The sequence below is a fragment of the Megalops cyprinoides genome, chromosome 17 (genome assembly GCF_013368585.1).
Source record: "Megalops cyprinoides isolate fMegCyp1 chromosome 17, fMegCyp1.pri, whole genome shotgun sequence".
NCBI classification, from domain to species: Eukaryota; Metazoa; Chordata; class Actinopteri; order Elopiformes; family Megalopidae; genus Megalops; species Megalops cyprinoides.
The window spans coordinates 13972667-13988276 of NC_050599.1; the positions used below are offsets into that span (position 1 = coordinate 13972667).

General features: G+C 41.5%; 1 protein-coding gene across 1 annotated transcript; it reads left to right on the top strand.

Annotated features, from left to right (window-relative positions):
• The first annotated feature begins 15 nt into the window (after positions 1-15).
• On the top strand, positions 16-13942 carry LOC118792554 (24-hydroxycholesterol 7-alpha-hydroxylase). Its single transcript, XM_036550433.1, has 12 exons — positions 16-292; positions 1786-1921; positions 2503-2677; positions 3590-3739; positions 5202-5295; positions 6528-6623; positions 6836-6926; positions 7704-7837; positions 9151-9246; positions 11041-11129; positions 12601-12688; positions 13012-13942. The coding sequence occupies exons 1-12, from the start codon at positions 116-118 to the stop codon at positions 13078-13080; spliced, it is 1395 nt and encodes a 464-aa protein (XP_036406326.1). The 5' UTR covers positions 16-115; the 3' UTR covers positions 13081-13942.
• Positions 13943-15610: the final 1668 nt, after the last annotated feature.

Consider the following 15610-nt stretch of genomic DNA (forward strand, 5'->3'; position numbering starts at 1 on the left):
AAGTGGTGTTGATTTGAGAGCAGGTACATCACCGACTGCATCAACTGTCAGTTGCTTTTTTCCATTTCCCGATCCATGCGCTCTAACCAGAGTCCCAGGGGAACTGTCAGGTGGGATGGATTTTATAGTAGTGACACTGTCCGTGTTCATAGTGATCATCTCTACGTGTCTACTGTGTTCTAAGAGAAACCCGAACTCCCCTCCGTGCATAAGAGGATGGATCCCTTGGTTCGGTGCAGCTTTCGAGTTCGGCAAAGCACCACTGGATTTCATAGCCCAAGCTAGGCTCAAGGTAAGAGGTAGGTTTTCGGACAGGCTAATGCAGACTACAGAGTTTCTGTTCGCATATGCTACGTGAAACAAGGTGAGTAGCATGTTGTCATCCAGGAATGTGTTGAGTGCAAATGATCATTTTCTGAGTGCTTTACATTTTCCCTGTGAAATGAGAGAGCAAAGTCGCTTTTAAAACAGCGTTAGGCTCACGGTGCCCTTTCAGATTCTAACGAGGTGAATGTGCAAGCGAATCATAAATTATGATGCAAACGATCACCAGATATTCAAGGACGACCCACTCTTGGCTGCTTTGATGGTCGCAGATCCAGGAGTTCAAACTCCATCCCGTCAACTGTACGCACCTGCACTCACTCTCCATAAAGTACTCCATAAAGTGCACATTAGAAATTGAGTGAAATTAAGTATGTTTAATGTATCACGTACCTATGCTATCAGACTGGTTAATTATCAGCGTTGAATCTTCATGGCAACTGGATGATTTGTGTGTACAGGTAGAGAATAAAACTGTAAAAAGACGCATGCACAGAAAACAAAGAAATTGGGTTAAAGAAGAAAATTTCACAAAGGACCAATAAGACAATCCATAAATTTCCAACATGACTCAGGTGACCTACTTGTCAAACACGTTCAAGTAAGAATTGAAGAAAATTAATCTGCAGTATCCTCGTTGTGGCTTATTTCTTCCAGTATCTGCATTTTACAGTATTTAAACGGTATCGTTGTCCTCCACTAAACTAGTGCCTAACCTACGCCCTCTTACACACAGCTGCAAACCCTAGTCAATGCGTAACTAAGCGCGAGTAACACAATTTTATCCATTGGGGAAGCAGACGCAGAATACGCTTTGCTGGTCGAAAGCATGCCATATGGCTTTGGCCACTTTGTCACGCTGACCCACTTTGGATCTTAGCACACAATGTAATTTATGTAAGTAGGGCTAGCAGGCGCACTGCGCACTGTCCCTGTTGACAGAAATCTTTGTTCAGAGGACGTTTCGGTGGTGCCAGGGGTTTTGTGACACGAAATGGCTGGGTCCTCTAAATTTGTTCTGATTGGACGAATGTGGGCACAATGAGATCTGTTGCTCTGGTGAGGAGCGAACTCAAAGAGAGGAAGCTCAGCTTTTAAACCTGTTGCAATACTTGTAAACAAGGTTTGGTAAAAAGTTTTTAGTGGAGGAGGGTATGATTCCAACTTTTGTATGTGTGCCGAGGAAAAGAAAAAACATGTAAAATGAAAATGTTTCGTTATGACTTGTAATATAATTAAGTGATTGAATTCTGTAAAATTCAAAATGATTGAAGCTATTAAAATCTATTATCTTTGGTTCAGAGGAGAGGAAGAATGATTGCTGTTACTGAAAGCTTGTCACAGTAACTGATTAGAGCAACTTCTAAATGCAGGTCAATATGGAGGTCAAACAGGGCAACAGCAAGTTGCCTCTTCTGTTTCATGTTGGCAGCTGCATAATGCTTATTTGTTTCATGTCAGTATGGACCAGTCTTCACCATCTTTGCTGCTGGGAAGCGCCTGACCTTTGTGACTCAGCATGAAGACTTTCATACATTTTTCATGTCAAAAGATGTGGACTTTGAGCAGGCAGTGCAAGAGCCCGTCCATAACACAGGTAATGTTTCGAGGCCCTCCTTTTAACACCCAGCATGGAAAGGGCACGACAGAAGTCGCCTGTCCTTAGGGGTTAGGTTTCATTGTGTACTCTTTGGTCATTCTTTACTGAAACACTGTACTTCTCTGCCATGACACATACTGTGTAGCATATCCCATAGCACCTCGCATCAGGTTTCCCTATACCTGAGCTCAGATCGCTCAGTGTTGCTGAATTATCACACCTTCATGGTCCACATTTGGATGTTTTGCTAAGTAGATGTATCTGTTGTTATGTACTATTATTAACAAACATGTTTCTATTTGCTTAGCAGTATAGTGAAGCTGTTTTTTTTGCCAGTTTGTGAGAGGCACAGTTTCTGCAGTACATTCCTGAATGTAAAGATGGGCTATTAAGATATCAATTGACCAGAGTACAAAAGTCTAAAAAATCATTTTTGATTGCTTATCATTCAGCATGCTCTATAGCCTCATAATTCTGCAAGTTTCATGGTCAAGATAAAAGTATCTTATCAATGTCTTTGCAACAATAGGTAGACAAATTGACACTGAAGTACTCTCTTGTGCTTGGTACCCCTGCAGCATCCATCAGCAAGGAGAGCTTCTATAAGTTCCATCCTGCCTGTAATTCTCTGATCAAGGGCAGGCTGACCCAGGCTAACTTGTCCCTATTGTCCAGCAACTTGTGTGAGGAGTTCAACTACCATCTGGAGCTGCTGGGATGCAAGGGGTCAGGGGGACTGAGTGACCTTGTCAGGTAAGTGGCAATCTAAGGAGAGTCCACCTTGTGACTCCTCACACAGCCATATTCATGTTCACACTGCACCTTAAGGTAGTTCCGCATTCATGATGACTAAAGATGTGTCACTTTTTCTGTTCCTCCTGCCTCAGTGCTCACCTGATTCAGCGCCAAAATAACCATGCATTACAGTCAAGTAATGGCAATCAACAATAGATCCTGGAGGGTGTTTCTAAAGAGCCAACCAGAACCAGAATTTCTTGATTGCATGTAATTATTTTTTCACATCCACAAACATTCTGTGTAGCCCTGTGACTTAAGCAGAAATATGTTTATGGTATGGCAGTACTTTGGAAAAATAAAATAGATTTAAACATTACTCCATATAAGTCTGTTTTTCCCTTCTCTCTTATCCTTTGATTTCATATATTTTAGTGTATATGTTATATTGCTTTCTCACCACATACATGTCTCACAACAGTACATATTTTGATCCTGTGGAGCTTGCTCACTCTATATGCGCTGTCTGCTCTCTAACCTGTAAACATTTTTTGATAACTTTGCCATGTGTTCAGCATGTTGTTCAAGGACTCTGGCGCATACAATCTCTGGTGACCTCTGTAATCTGTGAAAGGTTTAAGATCTAGAAGCAGATCTGTTGCATCCTTCCTCCAATGTATTAAGCTCTCTTCGTTGATAACCAGGATGTGTTCTTAAAGAAAATGAATGTACCGTGGCATGTTGGTACTGGGGAACTTGTGTGCATGCCTATGGCAATTTATGCATTTTTCAAAAATAATTGTTTAAGGCTAATATATTTGAAATGATGCTACTTTCACAAACATATCCTCTGTATGACTGTCACAAGACAGGCCAGGTCTCTCTTAGTGTTGTTAAAACAGCTCTATACCTCTACCCCCGGGTTTGCAGGAGTGTCATGTACCCAGCGGTGATGAGCAATCTTCTTGGGAAATGCAACTCGCCACCCTGCCCCGCCACAGTACAGGAGTTCAAGGAGAAATTTCGCATTTATGACGAGGGCTTTGAGTATGGATCCCAACTGCCTGACATTTTCCTGCGGTAAGCAACTCTGGCCTGTTTAATACGACATCAAACTGCAGCTCAGAGAGCACAGCTTGTTAATGCAGGCGGAATGATGCTGTGGGCGGAGAGCAAGCTAACGACAGCCAAGTCACTACCTGCCCAATTTCCACCTCTACAGAACAAATGGCACTGGAATCCTCTTTCTCTGGCATGCTGTGTTGCACAGTACAAGCCCACAGGGAGCACAACTTTGCTTTATTGTTAATACAGTATGGTGTTTCCATGTGAAGTTTGGTAGGTTTTATGCCTCGAGCTAGAATTGTTTTCCATAGACAACTTTAGCTGGGAAGCTGGCATGTTATTTTCTGTTGATTCATATCCCTCATCCTGTCTGTATTCAACCCCTGAAAATTTCATACAAATATGATGGGGGTAATTTTCAAAAACTTTTAAAGGATACTTCACTGTGGAATGTGTTGTTCCTTACCTTTACTGTAGTAGGTATCCATATTGAAAAGCTCTTCATTTGTTTTGATTGCTAAGAGCATAGGCTAATATGAAATGCTTTCATGGTATGAAAGCCAGCTTCAAGGCCAACTAGGCCTCATGCAAAGCCCAGAATGCATGGGCACCTCTCCACCTCTCTCTGCTTTGTAGTCCCATTTTGTTAACATTGTTACTGAAGCTCTCAAACTCGATCAAGATGACTTAAAACATAAGTATGGACTCCAAACAGCTAAACAGCACAGATGTACCCTATTCTCTGTTGGCTGAGTGATAGGTTTAGGACTGATTGATAATTACTCCATGCGTCAGCAAACTGGGCACTGTCTGATGTTAGCATGCTGAGGGCAAGGATACGCTTGCCACTGGTTTCCCCTCTATATAATTTGTCACAACACATATAATTAGGTCCACCCTACTTGTAGCTAAAATGCAATTACTGTCTACTCTTTGCACACAAAGCTAGTTTAATGCCTTACTGTGTAGAAATTGAGTTTATATCAATATTAGTATTATGCTAATATTAGTGCTTATATACAGTATTAACTGTGCACCAGCCTTGTTCACTTTTACAAGTTTTTGGAGACTGGAAGGAGTCAAGAACAAGTGATGTGGGTTGTACTCTGTTTAAGACATATTTCAAGAAGCATCAGCATTTCATTAAAAAATGGATTCAATGTTTCAGGACAGCCATCTGTGCACATTTTCAAGGCTCTTATGAAGGTCGGAAAAAATAACTTGAAGAGAATTTTAATCAAGTGTCCATTCAACACTCATGCATTAGAGGGGTCCAACATAAGGCTCTGACATCACAGTGGATAAAAGTTTTGGAAGAACATAGAAGGTTTTCTACCTTGAAACAATTTAAATGTAAAAATGTATATTTTCTACAGTAAAGGGAACTAAATATACATTTTCAGTGATGGTACCCTTATAAGAAAAGAGTTCTCTGGTATATTCTTAATACTGTCAAACATTGTTACTTTTTGCACAGGGATTGGGCAAAATCAAAGCAATGGCTCCTTTCCCTTTTGGGTAACATGATCATCAAAGCAGAAGGGAACAAGCCCACAGAGGCTGGCACCAAGGTGAGTCCCAGGACTAATCCTTTCTCCATGAAACAGGAAGCCTGCAAATTGGCTTTGCACCCCTCAAAGGTAATGCTTTAATTTTGGATCTGACTTTTGTTGGATTTGCATTCACTTTATTTGATCTTTTTGGCATCATTTTTGTGCACAAATGCATATAATGGTTTGATGAAGCCTCTTGGGTTCAACAGCGGCCACCACTGGGTGACAAAGTCAGCTTTGAGAGACACTGACTGAGACTTGGAGGTTTTGGCCCCTTTTCTCCGTTTGACTTTATTTATCTGCTTCCCGTCATTACTTCCCATCTCTCCATGTAAGCTGCGCTCCAGCTGGGCTGGGACTGAGCTGTAAGGAATGGAACCTGCCATTCCCCAGTGATCTGCCTGTGTAAAGCTCCAGAGGCAGGGCTGGCCCGGGCTGGACAGAACTCATTATCCACTTCATTTGGATCAGTCCACCTTTCGTCATTAGTGTTCATGATCATAGATGGTGTCGCTGACTCCTAGAAAGTGCCTGTTTTTGTTTTGAGCCACCACATGTGTAAACATGCCTAGTAGTTGTGCAAATGCTTTGTACATGATACGGTAGGTTAGTCCATTGTTGGGGTGCTGTTTTTTACAAAACCAAATGCATTCCACTGTAAGGACATAAGAGGAGTTTGTGAATGTCATACACACTCACTCTGTGCAATTCAGAGGATCCTTGTACTGAAAAAAACATGCAGCTGTTGCTCACAATGCAAGTTCAATATATATGAAGTTCCATACAACTAAAACATTAAGCGTGTCACTGAGATCGGTATAGTGGTATTTATATTTTGCTTGGAATCAGAAGGGCTGAGGTTGACCCCCTATTTAAACATCATAAATATGGAAAAGAAAGTGGGGAGGTGGGTTAGAAGAAGGATACTATGAACAGCTGATGTCAAAGGGGGGTTTTTAATAGTTGTTAATGGGAATGTATTTGTCAAGGTTTGGTTAATAGCTTAAGGATTGCTTAAAAGTATTGTATGAAAATTCTCCTCCAGAATCTTAATTTGATGCTTCAATTAATATAGTGCCCAGATAGTGAAGATCTTAGTCCTTCCTCTATATACTGCAATATTCATGAAGTCAAAAAGTCAAAGTCTTTACATTCAGCAGGCACATGTGATGTCTTGTTATGTGAAAGAAATCCTATTTTAAAAGTATGATCACAATTTAATTGTAATATTTAAGTATTTGTTTTCACAGACATTGCTTCAACATCTTGTTACCACAATAACAGATAAATTCCTGCCCAATTATGGACTACTGATGCTATGGGCATCACTTGCCAACGCAATACCTGTAAGTTGACGCTCAGTGGAATTACCTTCATTTATCATTACAAATTATGAATTTGTTTTGAATTTGTTGCTTTTTGTTCCTACGACCATTATATAATCGCAGAACAGCTCATGGAACATACTTTATCATTGACAGCAATTACTCTGTAATGTTGTTAAGAATAAAAATAGGATAATTACAGGTTTTCTCCTTTAAATCTCTGTATTATTCAGATTACCTTTTGGGCAATCGCCTTCATTCTGTCCAATCCTTCAGTGTACCAGACAGCCATGGAGCAGATCACCACAGTGCTCAAGAATCAAGGTAACGCCAGCCCATGAGATACTGCCTTTGTTTTACCCGCATTTACACAGATGGCCTGAACCTTTGAAATGTCACTCCCCACTCTCAAGTAGAGAAGCCGCTGTTCAGGAAGATGAAGAAGGGTTGAGATTTTAAAATATAAAGCTGTGCTTCATCATATTTTACCATTACCATTGTAAGGTGTGAGATCACTGAATGATAGAGCTTCTCTTTCAGAATGTGATAACAGATGTTCTAGCCCAAGTGATGTAGCCACAGCAGCTTGGAATGCCATCAAGTACTCCATTCTTTGAACTTCCTCTCATGTCCAGGAGAGGGCAGCAGACTCACATGATTACCTATTTGTGTTTTCACTTGAAATTGGAATGTTCAAAAATTTAGATGAACCCCTTGGGGCCTTCTTTTTGGTCCTAATCAGAGTTCAAAGAAAATTGCCTTTTAAGAAAGAATTCAATATGACACATACTATAAAATGTGGCATAATGACTGAAACCTCTATCATCCAAACCTATGAGACATGTACATGTGTTTAATATGAACACAGAGAAGATCACAGAGAACCAGCTCCCAGATTGCTCTGGCACATTTCATTCTCTGGAATAACATTTTTCAATAAAGCATCTGCAAGTAATCCCTCCTTATTTTTAGTTTTAACTTCAGTGTGCTTGCATACCAAACTGCTCGGGTTCTACAGCCCCTCAGGGTAGGGCCAGCGGCCCCTCTGGGTGGGGCCGTAGACTGACAGGCGACGCTGAGAGGTGTTTGCGTTTTTGGCAGACACGGCGCGAACACCTGTGACGGCGGCGGACCTGCAGCAGCTGTCCTATGTGAAGTGGTGCATCCTGGAAACTATTCGTCTCCGAGCCCCGGGGGCCATCACCCGCAGAGTGGTCCGGCCACTCAAGATGCAGGTGTGCCTCTGGCATGCTGTCCCACTTCCTGCCACAGGCAATTAAGTACCTATAAATTCCACCAGGGGGCACCATTATCAGAGCGCACTGAAAGTAAAGACAGTCCCAGAGTTACAGAGGGGAAATGTTGCTAAATGGCTGTGTAATTCAAATTGTACTGTATTTAGGATTCTACTCTGGAGCCATACATATATACTGGTATAGCTATATATTTATAGGCATATGTTTATGTATTCCTTACCAATATAGTTATTTCTTATATGCAACACGTCAGATTTTAATAGTTGTATATTTTTATATTTTTTGGGAGCTTACATTAAATCAAATCCACACATGTTGGGTGATTAGTAACTAGAGGCCTGCCTGTACAGCACTTACAGCTTTGTGCCAGGGATCAGCAAATTCCAGCCCCCTAGGGCCACTGTCCCTCAAGGTTATTTAGAAATATTGCACCTTGCTGTCAGCGCCCGACTCACATCTGGAACATCTGGTGAGCTGATTTCCTAAGTTTCGACTTCGGTTGAGAAATAGAGGGAAAGCCAGCACACACTGCAGCCTTGTAAGACCAAAATTCTTGCTCCTTCCATTCTGTCAGCAGTTTGCTGAGCTATCCTTTTTCGATGGCAATGGAGGTATGTCACCTTATTTAAGGGAAATATCAGCAGCGTTCTGCCCTGGATTCAAAAGCTCTACCCCTTAGATCCTCTCATCCTCCTCATCCATGACGTGACTCGCTGGCCATGAAATGTAGGCCATGCATTGAGAGAGACAGAAATGTGCCTTGGGCATCAAGTGAGCATGTGAAATAGGCCAGAGACCTGTGAGGTTGATGGCCCCTGTGTGGAAGGATTGTGGATGGAAGATATTGTGTTGATATGGACGGTTGTGGCACTCCTTTGGTTGTCCGGGCTAAGCAGTGTGACTTCAATCCATTACATCGGGCACCTCTAATAATCAGTCTCTCTCGACCTGGCCTTACTGTACCTACCCCCTAGCAGTTCTTTAATATGTCTCTATTTAACCACTTCAGGACCAAACAGCGTGAAAGTTGTCATGATTAATTTCAGAAAAAAAAAAAGTGAGCGTGAGAAATATTGCTGACTGAATTGTGAGTGCTATAGGTTGAAGAGGCACCTAATAAGAGCTCTAGTTGTAGACAGTGAAGCTGTCCAAATGGTGAGCGGATTTCACAGGTTGTGTTGTTTGTTTTGTCTATAGGTTTTCATTATTGTATCAGTACAGTTTTACTTTACTTATGCAGGTAGTTAACAGAATCTGTGTGTGTGTGTGTGTGTGTGTGTCCTGTCTTTCAGAACTACATCATTCCACCAGGGGACCTGTTGATGTTGTCCCCTTTCTGGGCTCACCGGAACCCCCAGTACTTCCCAGATCCAGAGAAGTTCAAGCCTGTGAGTGTGTGTGGTTCAGTAGGATCACTATACCCAATACTGTCAGACAAGCAAGCCATTTATGTAGTTTTCTCATGTTCCCATGGTGCTGTTGTCTATACAGAATATTCCATATACAGATGTCCCTTGTCAAGGTAACCCCATGCTGCAGAAGCAGCACTATAGTAAGGTAATCAGAATAGGGGTCAGTTCCACTTCAATTCTGTCATTCAGGAAATGAATTGAAATTCAGTTCATTAATTGAAACATCTTCATAGAAAATGAAGGGCAATTTTAACTTCACACATTCATTAACTGGCTGAATTGAAATGAAAGTGACCCCCAGCTCTGAAGGTAACACTCAACAGTACTTAGTATAGTGCACAGGAATGAACTCTGCTTACAAGTATAACAATGTGTAGATGGGCACAATATGCTTTGATGAAAATGACTTTCCACTGGACATTGCCAAGCAAGTTCTGAGTGTGTGGCTGCTTTTGCAGTGTTCTGCATTTCTCTGGTCTGGAACCCAGTTTCCATCTAGTCAAAAGGAGCTCCACACTCCCAGCTGTGGCATAACACGGAGCATTAGACCATCTGGCAGGAAAACACAATTATCTTCCAAATAAATCTCCAGCAGACACCTGTGCAGATTCCACAGGGGTGTTTTCTGGTGAATCTGCCTCTGAAGAAATAGTCTTTGGGTAATAAATTAGTTAGCCTTTCTTTACCTGCGGATAAAGGTTTCATGGCAAGGGAAAATTTAAATGTTCATGTTTCTGTTTTTAACTGCTGCCTGGTGAGTGATTTGAAATCCTGCCGGCTGTAGATGCTGACTGCTGAGATGTTCTGAAATCTAACTCAGTGAAGACAACTTTAGCTCTGCTCTTTTTTTTTTTTTTTTCCCAAAACGGGCTTTAAATATTTAATCTGACACCCAATGCCTACTTTAGCAATACGGATGGACTTTTGAATTATGATGTAAGGACACACCAGATACAGTATGTTTTAAGTAGGCCAGCGGTTCTCAATCTGTGGTCCAGTCAGCACAGAGGTGTCACCCTTATAGTTGTGGCTTGATACTCATAAGCCAAAAATAGACTTTGCAGAGTGAAGAGATAAACTTCCTAATACAAAATGGCAATATCTGTCTTTTTGTGCTATGTCACAACATAAGCTATGAAACATTTTTGCTTAAAAGTAGTCAAAGCCATGGCCATGACTTGTATCACATGTTGTTGCCTGCACAGGTGGCCTACTCTCTGAAATGGGTTTAGCACCACTGGCCAAGACACATCTGCAGATACCTAGGCAGAAATGGGTCAGAACGAAGAAATAAATATGCCCATTTTTCACTGTAAATAAACTTTGGGTAATTGTAAATAATTAAGTGGAAGAACGAAGTTTGCAATGGCTATTTCTGGACATAAATAATTGTCTGTTGACAATTATTTTTCAAAATGGGTTCAAAATTATTTACTGAATGGAGTCAGGAGCCTCAAATATGTATTGATTAGAGTTCTCTTTATTTTATTGGTAGGTAATGTGATTGACTACAGTTTTCAGCTGTACTCTAATGGTAAATTGTCTACCCCTATCCTGCAGCAGTTTGATGCAGTTTTTTGTCAGGAATATTCTTCATCTCCTTACAAAGAGTCAGTCAATGCTTTGTAAGCATTTAATATTTGCAGTGTCTTTCAAAGCTTTCAACAAAGGCCTGGAATCAAAGCCTGCTTAGAAATAGCAGAGGCTTGCTTCAAGCCCTAACTTCTATAAAAAAGTCTTGTTTGTTCAGTATGACTTTTCTTCCCACAGGAACGATGGGAGAAGGCAGATTTAGTAAAGAATGTCTTCTTGGAAGGGTTCGTGGCATTTGGAGGCGGCCGAAACCAGTGCCCAGGAAGGTTAGCAAAACAGACGTTTCGGTTTTTGTCTTTAGAAAACAATCTGCCATCTTGTGTGCCTCATTCTTGGCAAGTAGCTCCATCTTGAATCACCCAGGAGGCCTAGAATGCCTTGAGTTTATAAAACTCTGTTCAAGAAGGTTTTCAGCCCACACAAAGATGTTGATATTATAGTTGTCAGACAGGTGCCAATGGCAAAGGAGAACAGTCTACTCTGTTTCTTATGGGATGAACAGAAATCTGGTGCATAGACAATCATTTCGGAATCAGCACTAGGGAGGGAGCCTTTTCAGTGGATGTTTACAAAAGAGAGGGAAACAGCCTTGTCAGTATTCTGAAATCGAGGGAACACTTTGCTGTGTCGGACTGGTGAAATGGGCAGCCTGAATCCCAACTGGAATAACTGGGCTACACAGCATGAGCCTTATGTTATTGCCTGATGGTCTTTCAAGTACCCAAGGGTATTTGATGACAAAATTAAACCCAAGGAAAGGGTTTGGTTGGACACGTCAAGCCTTTACACATCAGCCTTGAAGTAGGCATCTACTTACTACAACTTGCCCCCAGCTCCTTTTTTCGTGTGTTGGGTGCCTCCAGCTTAATGGTTTTCTGAGGATTCATCCAGAGCTTTCCCTCCGCTGCGCTGCGGTTCTCGGGGTGCAGTCTCCTGCTGAGTGGCCGGCTGTGCACCATTGCCGCAGAATGTGAACCTGAGGCTCCACAGGGGCCGTTCCGATGACATCATCGCATACCCCAGGGACTGCGTGGCTGAGGGCAGCGTGACGTCAATCAAGAGAGATCAAGACGAGTAGAAGGTTCCCAGCTGCAGTGCTGCTTACTCGTCTCACAAGCACAGAGCCTGCGCCCCCCCCCCCCCCAAAGGAAATTTGAATGGAAACCCGCTGAAACGTTCACTTATGTTCCTGTTCGTATTACTTGAGGGATTCAAAAATAACTGCGCAGGACTCAAAAAAGAAGGCGCTGGCATCTCACTCTCCGCAGCCAGTCCCATTTACTTTGATTTTGATCATTTTAGGAGATTGCCCATGTGCGTCACTGACACAATGGCGCTGCATGACTCATTGTGTACTCGTAGTCTTCAAGGTTATTATGACAGATAATGGCCTCCGTCCGCGCCATCTCGCCGCCCTGCGCCTCGGCCTCCCGCTGCCTCGGCCCCCCGCTGCCTCGGCCCGTGCATGAGAATGCAGCACGGAACGTCGCCAAGCGCAACGTCTCGTCAGTGATCAAGCGGAGTGGCTGCTCTCAGCCCTTACAGTTCTTTGAAATGGCACCTTAGGGAGGTGGCTTGATGGCGTACGTTATTTTGGAATACTTAACGCTGCACCGTTTCACCGGAGGACAGACAACTCCCTCTGAAATTTCATTCTTTCTATCTAGTACGGTACATGGTGCTGGCATTTTTAAAGGGCTACCGTCTCCTAAGCGGATCTTGTTGTTCTCATTGTAGGTGGTATGCCTTGATGGAGATCCATATGTTTGTTTCCTTAATTCTCTACAAGTATGAGTTCACCCTTCTGGATCCACTCCCTAACCCAGTAAGTTTATATTGGCCAGCTACATTGAGACACACTTTGAAAGGATTTCAGGTCTAACACATGGTGCAAAAGGAAATGAATGGAGGAGTAGTATTTTTCCCAGATATTATCAGAACCATACATGGTGACCCCCTGTCCATATCTAATGGTGTATGTATAATTATACCGTTCAGACTTACATTCATGCACTGATATCCCTGGTTTCCCACCTTACTTATTTATAAATCATATAATTTCCTTGTTGTACATATTTGGTTGCATAACCAAAAACAGGCAAAATAAAACGGTACCCTTTTTAGTAAAACTGTCCTCTTTCTCTTCAGAGCTCACTTCACCTGGTTGGGACACAGCAACCAGACGGTCCCTGCAGAGTACAGTACAGACACAGGTAGTCTGCCACAGCCAGAGGGAGGTGCTAAGCATTCCATCACCTGTGATGATCATTTGATCACATCACCCCAGATGTTGCCCCTAACGCCCTCGTCACTAAAACCTCTTTCTCTTTATCACCTCTCCTGTCACGTCGTCTATGAACATTCCAAGAACCTGGGGAAACAACGAAAGCACTTATGATCTCATTTTCAAACTCTTTTTATTTAGGATATATATGAAAATCTGATTTTTATTTGTATTAGTATTTGTAGGTTTGTATACACTGTGATTAATTATAATTCAGCATTCACTGAACAAGAACACAGAAGTTCTGTTGGACATCAAGCAGACACATTCAGAACCATTTGAACATGCTATTGAGGTTAGTACCGATTTAAGAGCAGTATTATGAAAAATCTCACAATACGCACATTTACATTTCAGTTTGTCACTCAGCAGATACCCTTATCCAGAGTGACTCAAAGTAAGAGTGTAAAAATGTATTCGATAAAGTTGCAGGCACAGTGTTACATATAGAACATGATGGCTCATATCCAAACAGGTGTTACATGTCACATGTGCTGTGATATCTAGTGCAATGGTAAAGTAGTTCAGTGCTACTGTAATACACAAGTGCAATACAACACATCCTACAGCATTGCAGAGAATACACAAGTGAAGGAAAGATGTGAATTATGATTGGGCAGGACAGTCTAAACGCAGTCTAAAGTGGTGGGTCTTCAGTATGCGATGGAAGAGATGGCCCATATTGCAGAGATACAGGTCACTTGTAATGCTTTGAGCTTTGCTTTCATGTTGAATGCCCTGGTTTTCTCTTCCATCTGTCTTTTTTCATCACTTTTGACCAATACAGATGTAGTTAATGTCCCTTGTACAGTTATTTGTTGGAGGTTGTACCTGCTCTTGTGACATCTTAAAACCCTCTTCTGTGTATGTGTGTTGGGGGGGGGGGGGGGGTCATTATACCCTGCTTCATCTATGTACCATGCTGATCATTTACATTACATTACATTTTACATGATCAGCACCACTCAATTCATTTTGGAAACAAATAAATACAGATTATTCCAGGAATTCTAAATCACAGGGCTTGGATGTTTTTTTTCCCTTAATTTATCTCTCCAGTCCTATTAATAGGATTGCAACAGGCCATTAGATTGATCTTACATCTAAGGTGTGGACAGTAGTATCCATCATTGATTGCTGCTGTAATGGGTATGCCTTTATGCATTCACATTCCTTTCAGTTGTTTTTTGACTTTGTATAGAAAAGATTATAGTTATAAAGCTAAGATGACACAAAAATAGTTGTGATGGATGTTGATTCACATCTTCATACTACCTGAACAAAATATTTGAATCACAGAGAAGCAACTAGAGCATTTCTAATTCAGCTCTGATATGTGACCCAAGTGTTGTTGACTCTGAATTTTGACTATCGAATTCTGAACATGAAACCCTTATTAGATTGTAGAGAATGGTTAAGTCATAGGGAAGTTGGGAATAATGGGCAAGTTCAAACATGTGGTGTTTTTAAATACAAATAATACATGGTTCCTAATACAAAAACTTGCAATTCAACAGTGTCAAAATTCAATTTATACTTCCACTTTGTCCTTCTAACCATCCTCTGTAGGTTTAGAGCCAGTGGAGGCTAACCTCTTAGATTCTCTCTTGACTTGAACAATTAATTTTCATTGTTCTTAAAAGTAATCTATAGCCACACAAATAATATGGTTTCATATTCAGTAATTGTTTAAGGTATAGTTGCTTTTTGGAAAAAAATACATACTATACTATACATAATAGCAAGAATATATCTGTTGCCTATTACCATAGGGTCTCAATATAAGGTGGTTTCCCCCAGAAAATCGACCTTTCAAATTTGCTAGCTCCACATAGTGAAAGGTGGGGCCATTGGCCAAACAACGCCTGTGGATGGAGACTGCATGCAGCAGGCGTGACTATTAAGTCTTTTTACAACCTAATATAGAATCACTAATTGAACATTGAGACGGTCACACTGTGACATCTTCTTGCACTTACACAGGAAAGTGCTGGAGTGAGGCTTGTGCCAGTGCTTGTCCTCTGATACATTTGCCTGCAGCCAACTGCTATTTCACACAGTAAGCATCTCTCTGGGCAAAGGAAAAAAAATCATAATGTTCCCTTACTCACCATAGGTGGTGTCAGCAAAGTGGCAGAGCTTGTGTTTGTGACCCAGTATGCTGAGGAAAAAACATGTATGTGTTCATTTGTAAAAATAAGCTATTCTCGTTCAGCGTTGGCTCTCCTTTATGCTGTGTGCAGGCACTGAACAGGAAGATCGCACATGCCTTGCCACCTGAGCAAGTGTGGAAAAACACCCATTAATTTTCCCCTGTTGTTTGTTTATCATTGTTTTTGGTTTGATATAGTGCATTTTTGTAATTTTTAAGGGGGGGGGGGGGGGGGTGTGGCTTTATAATGAAAACCACCTTGTTTTTGAGCCAACATGGTATGTTGTACTTTTTTAGCTTTTCAAAAATGT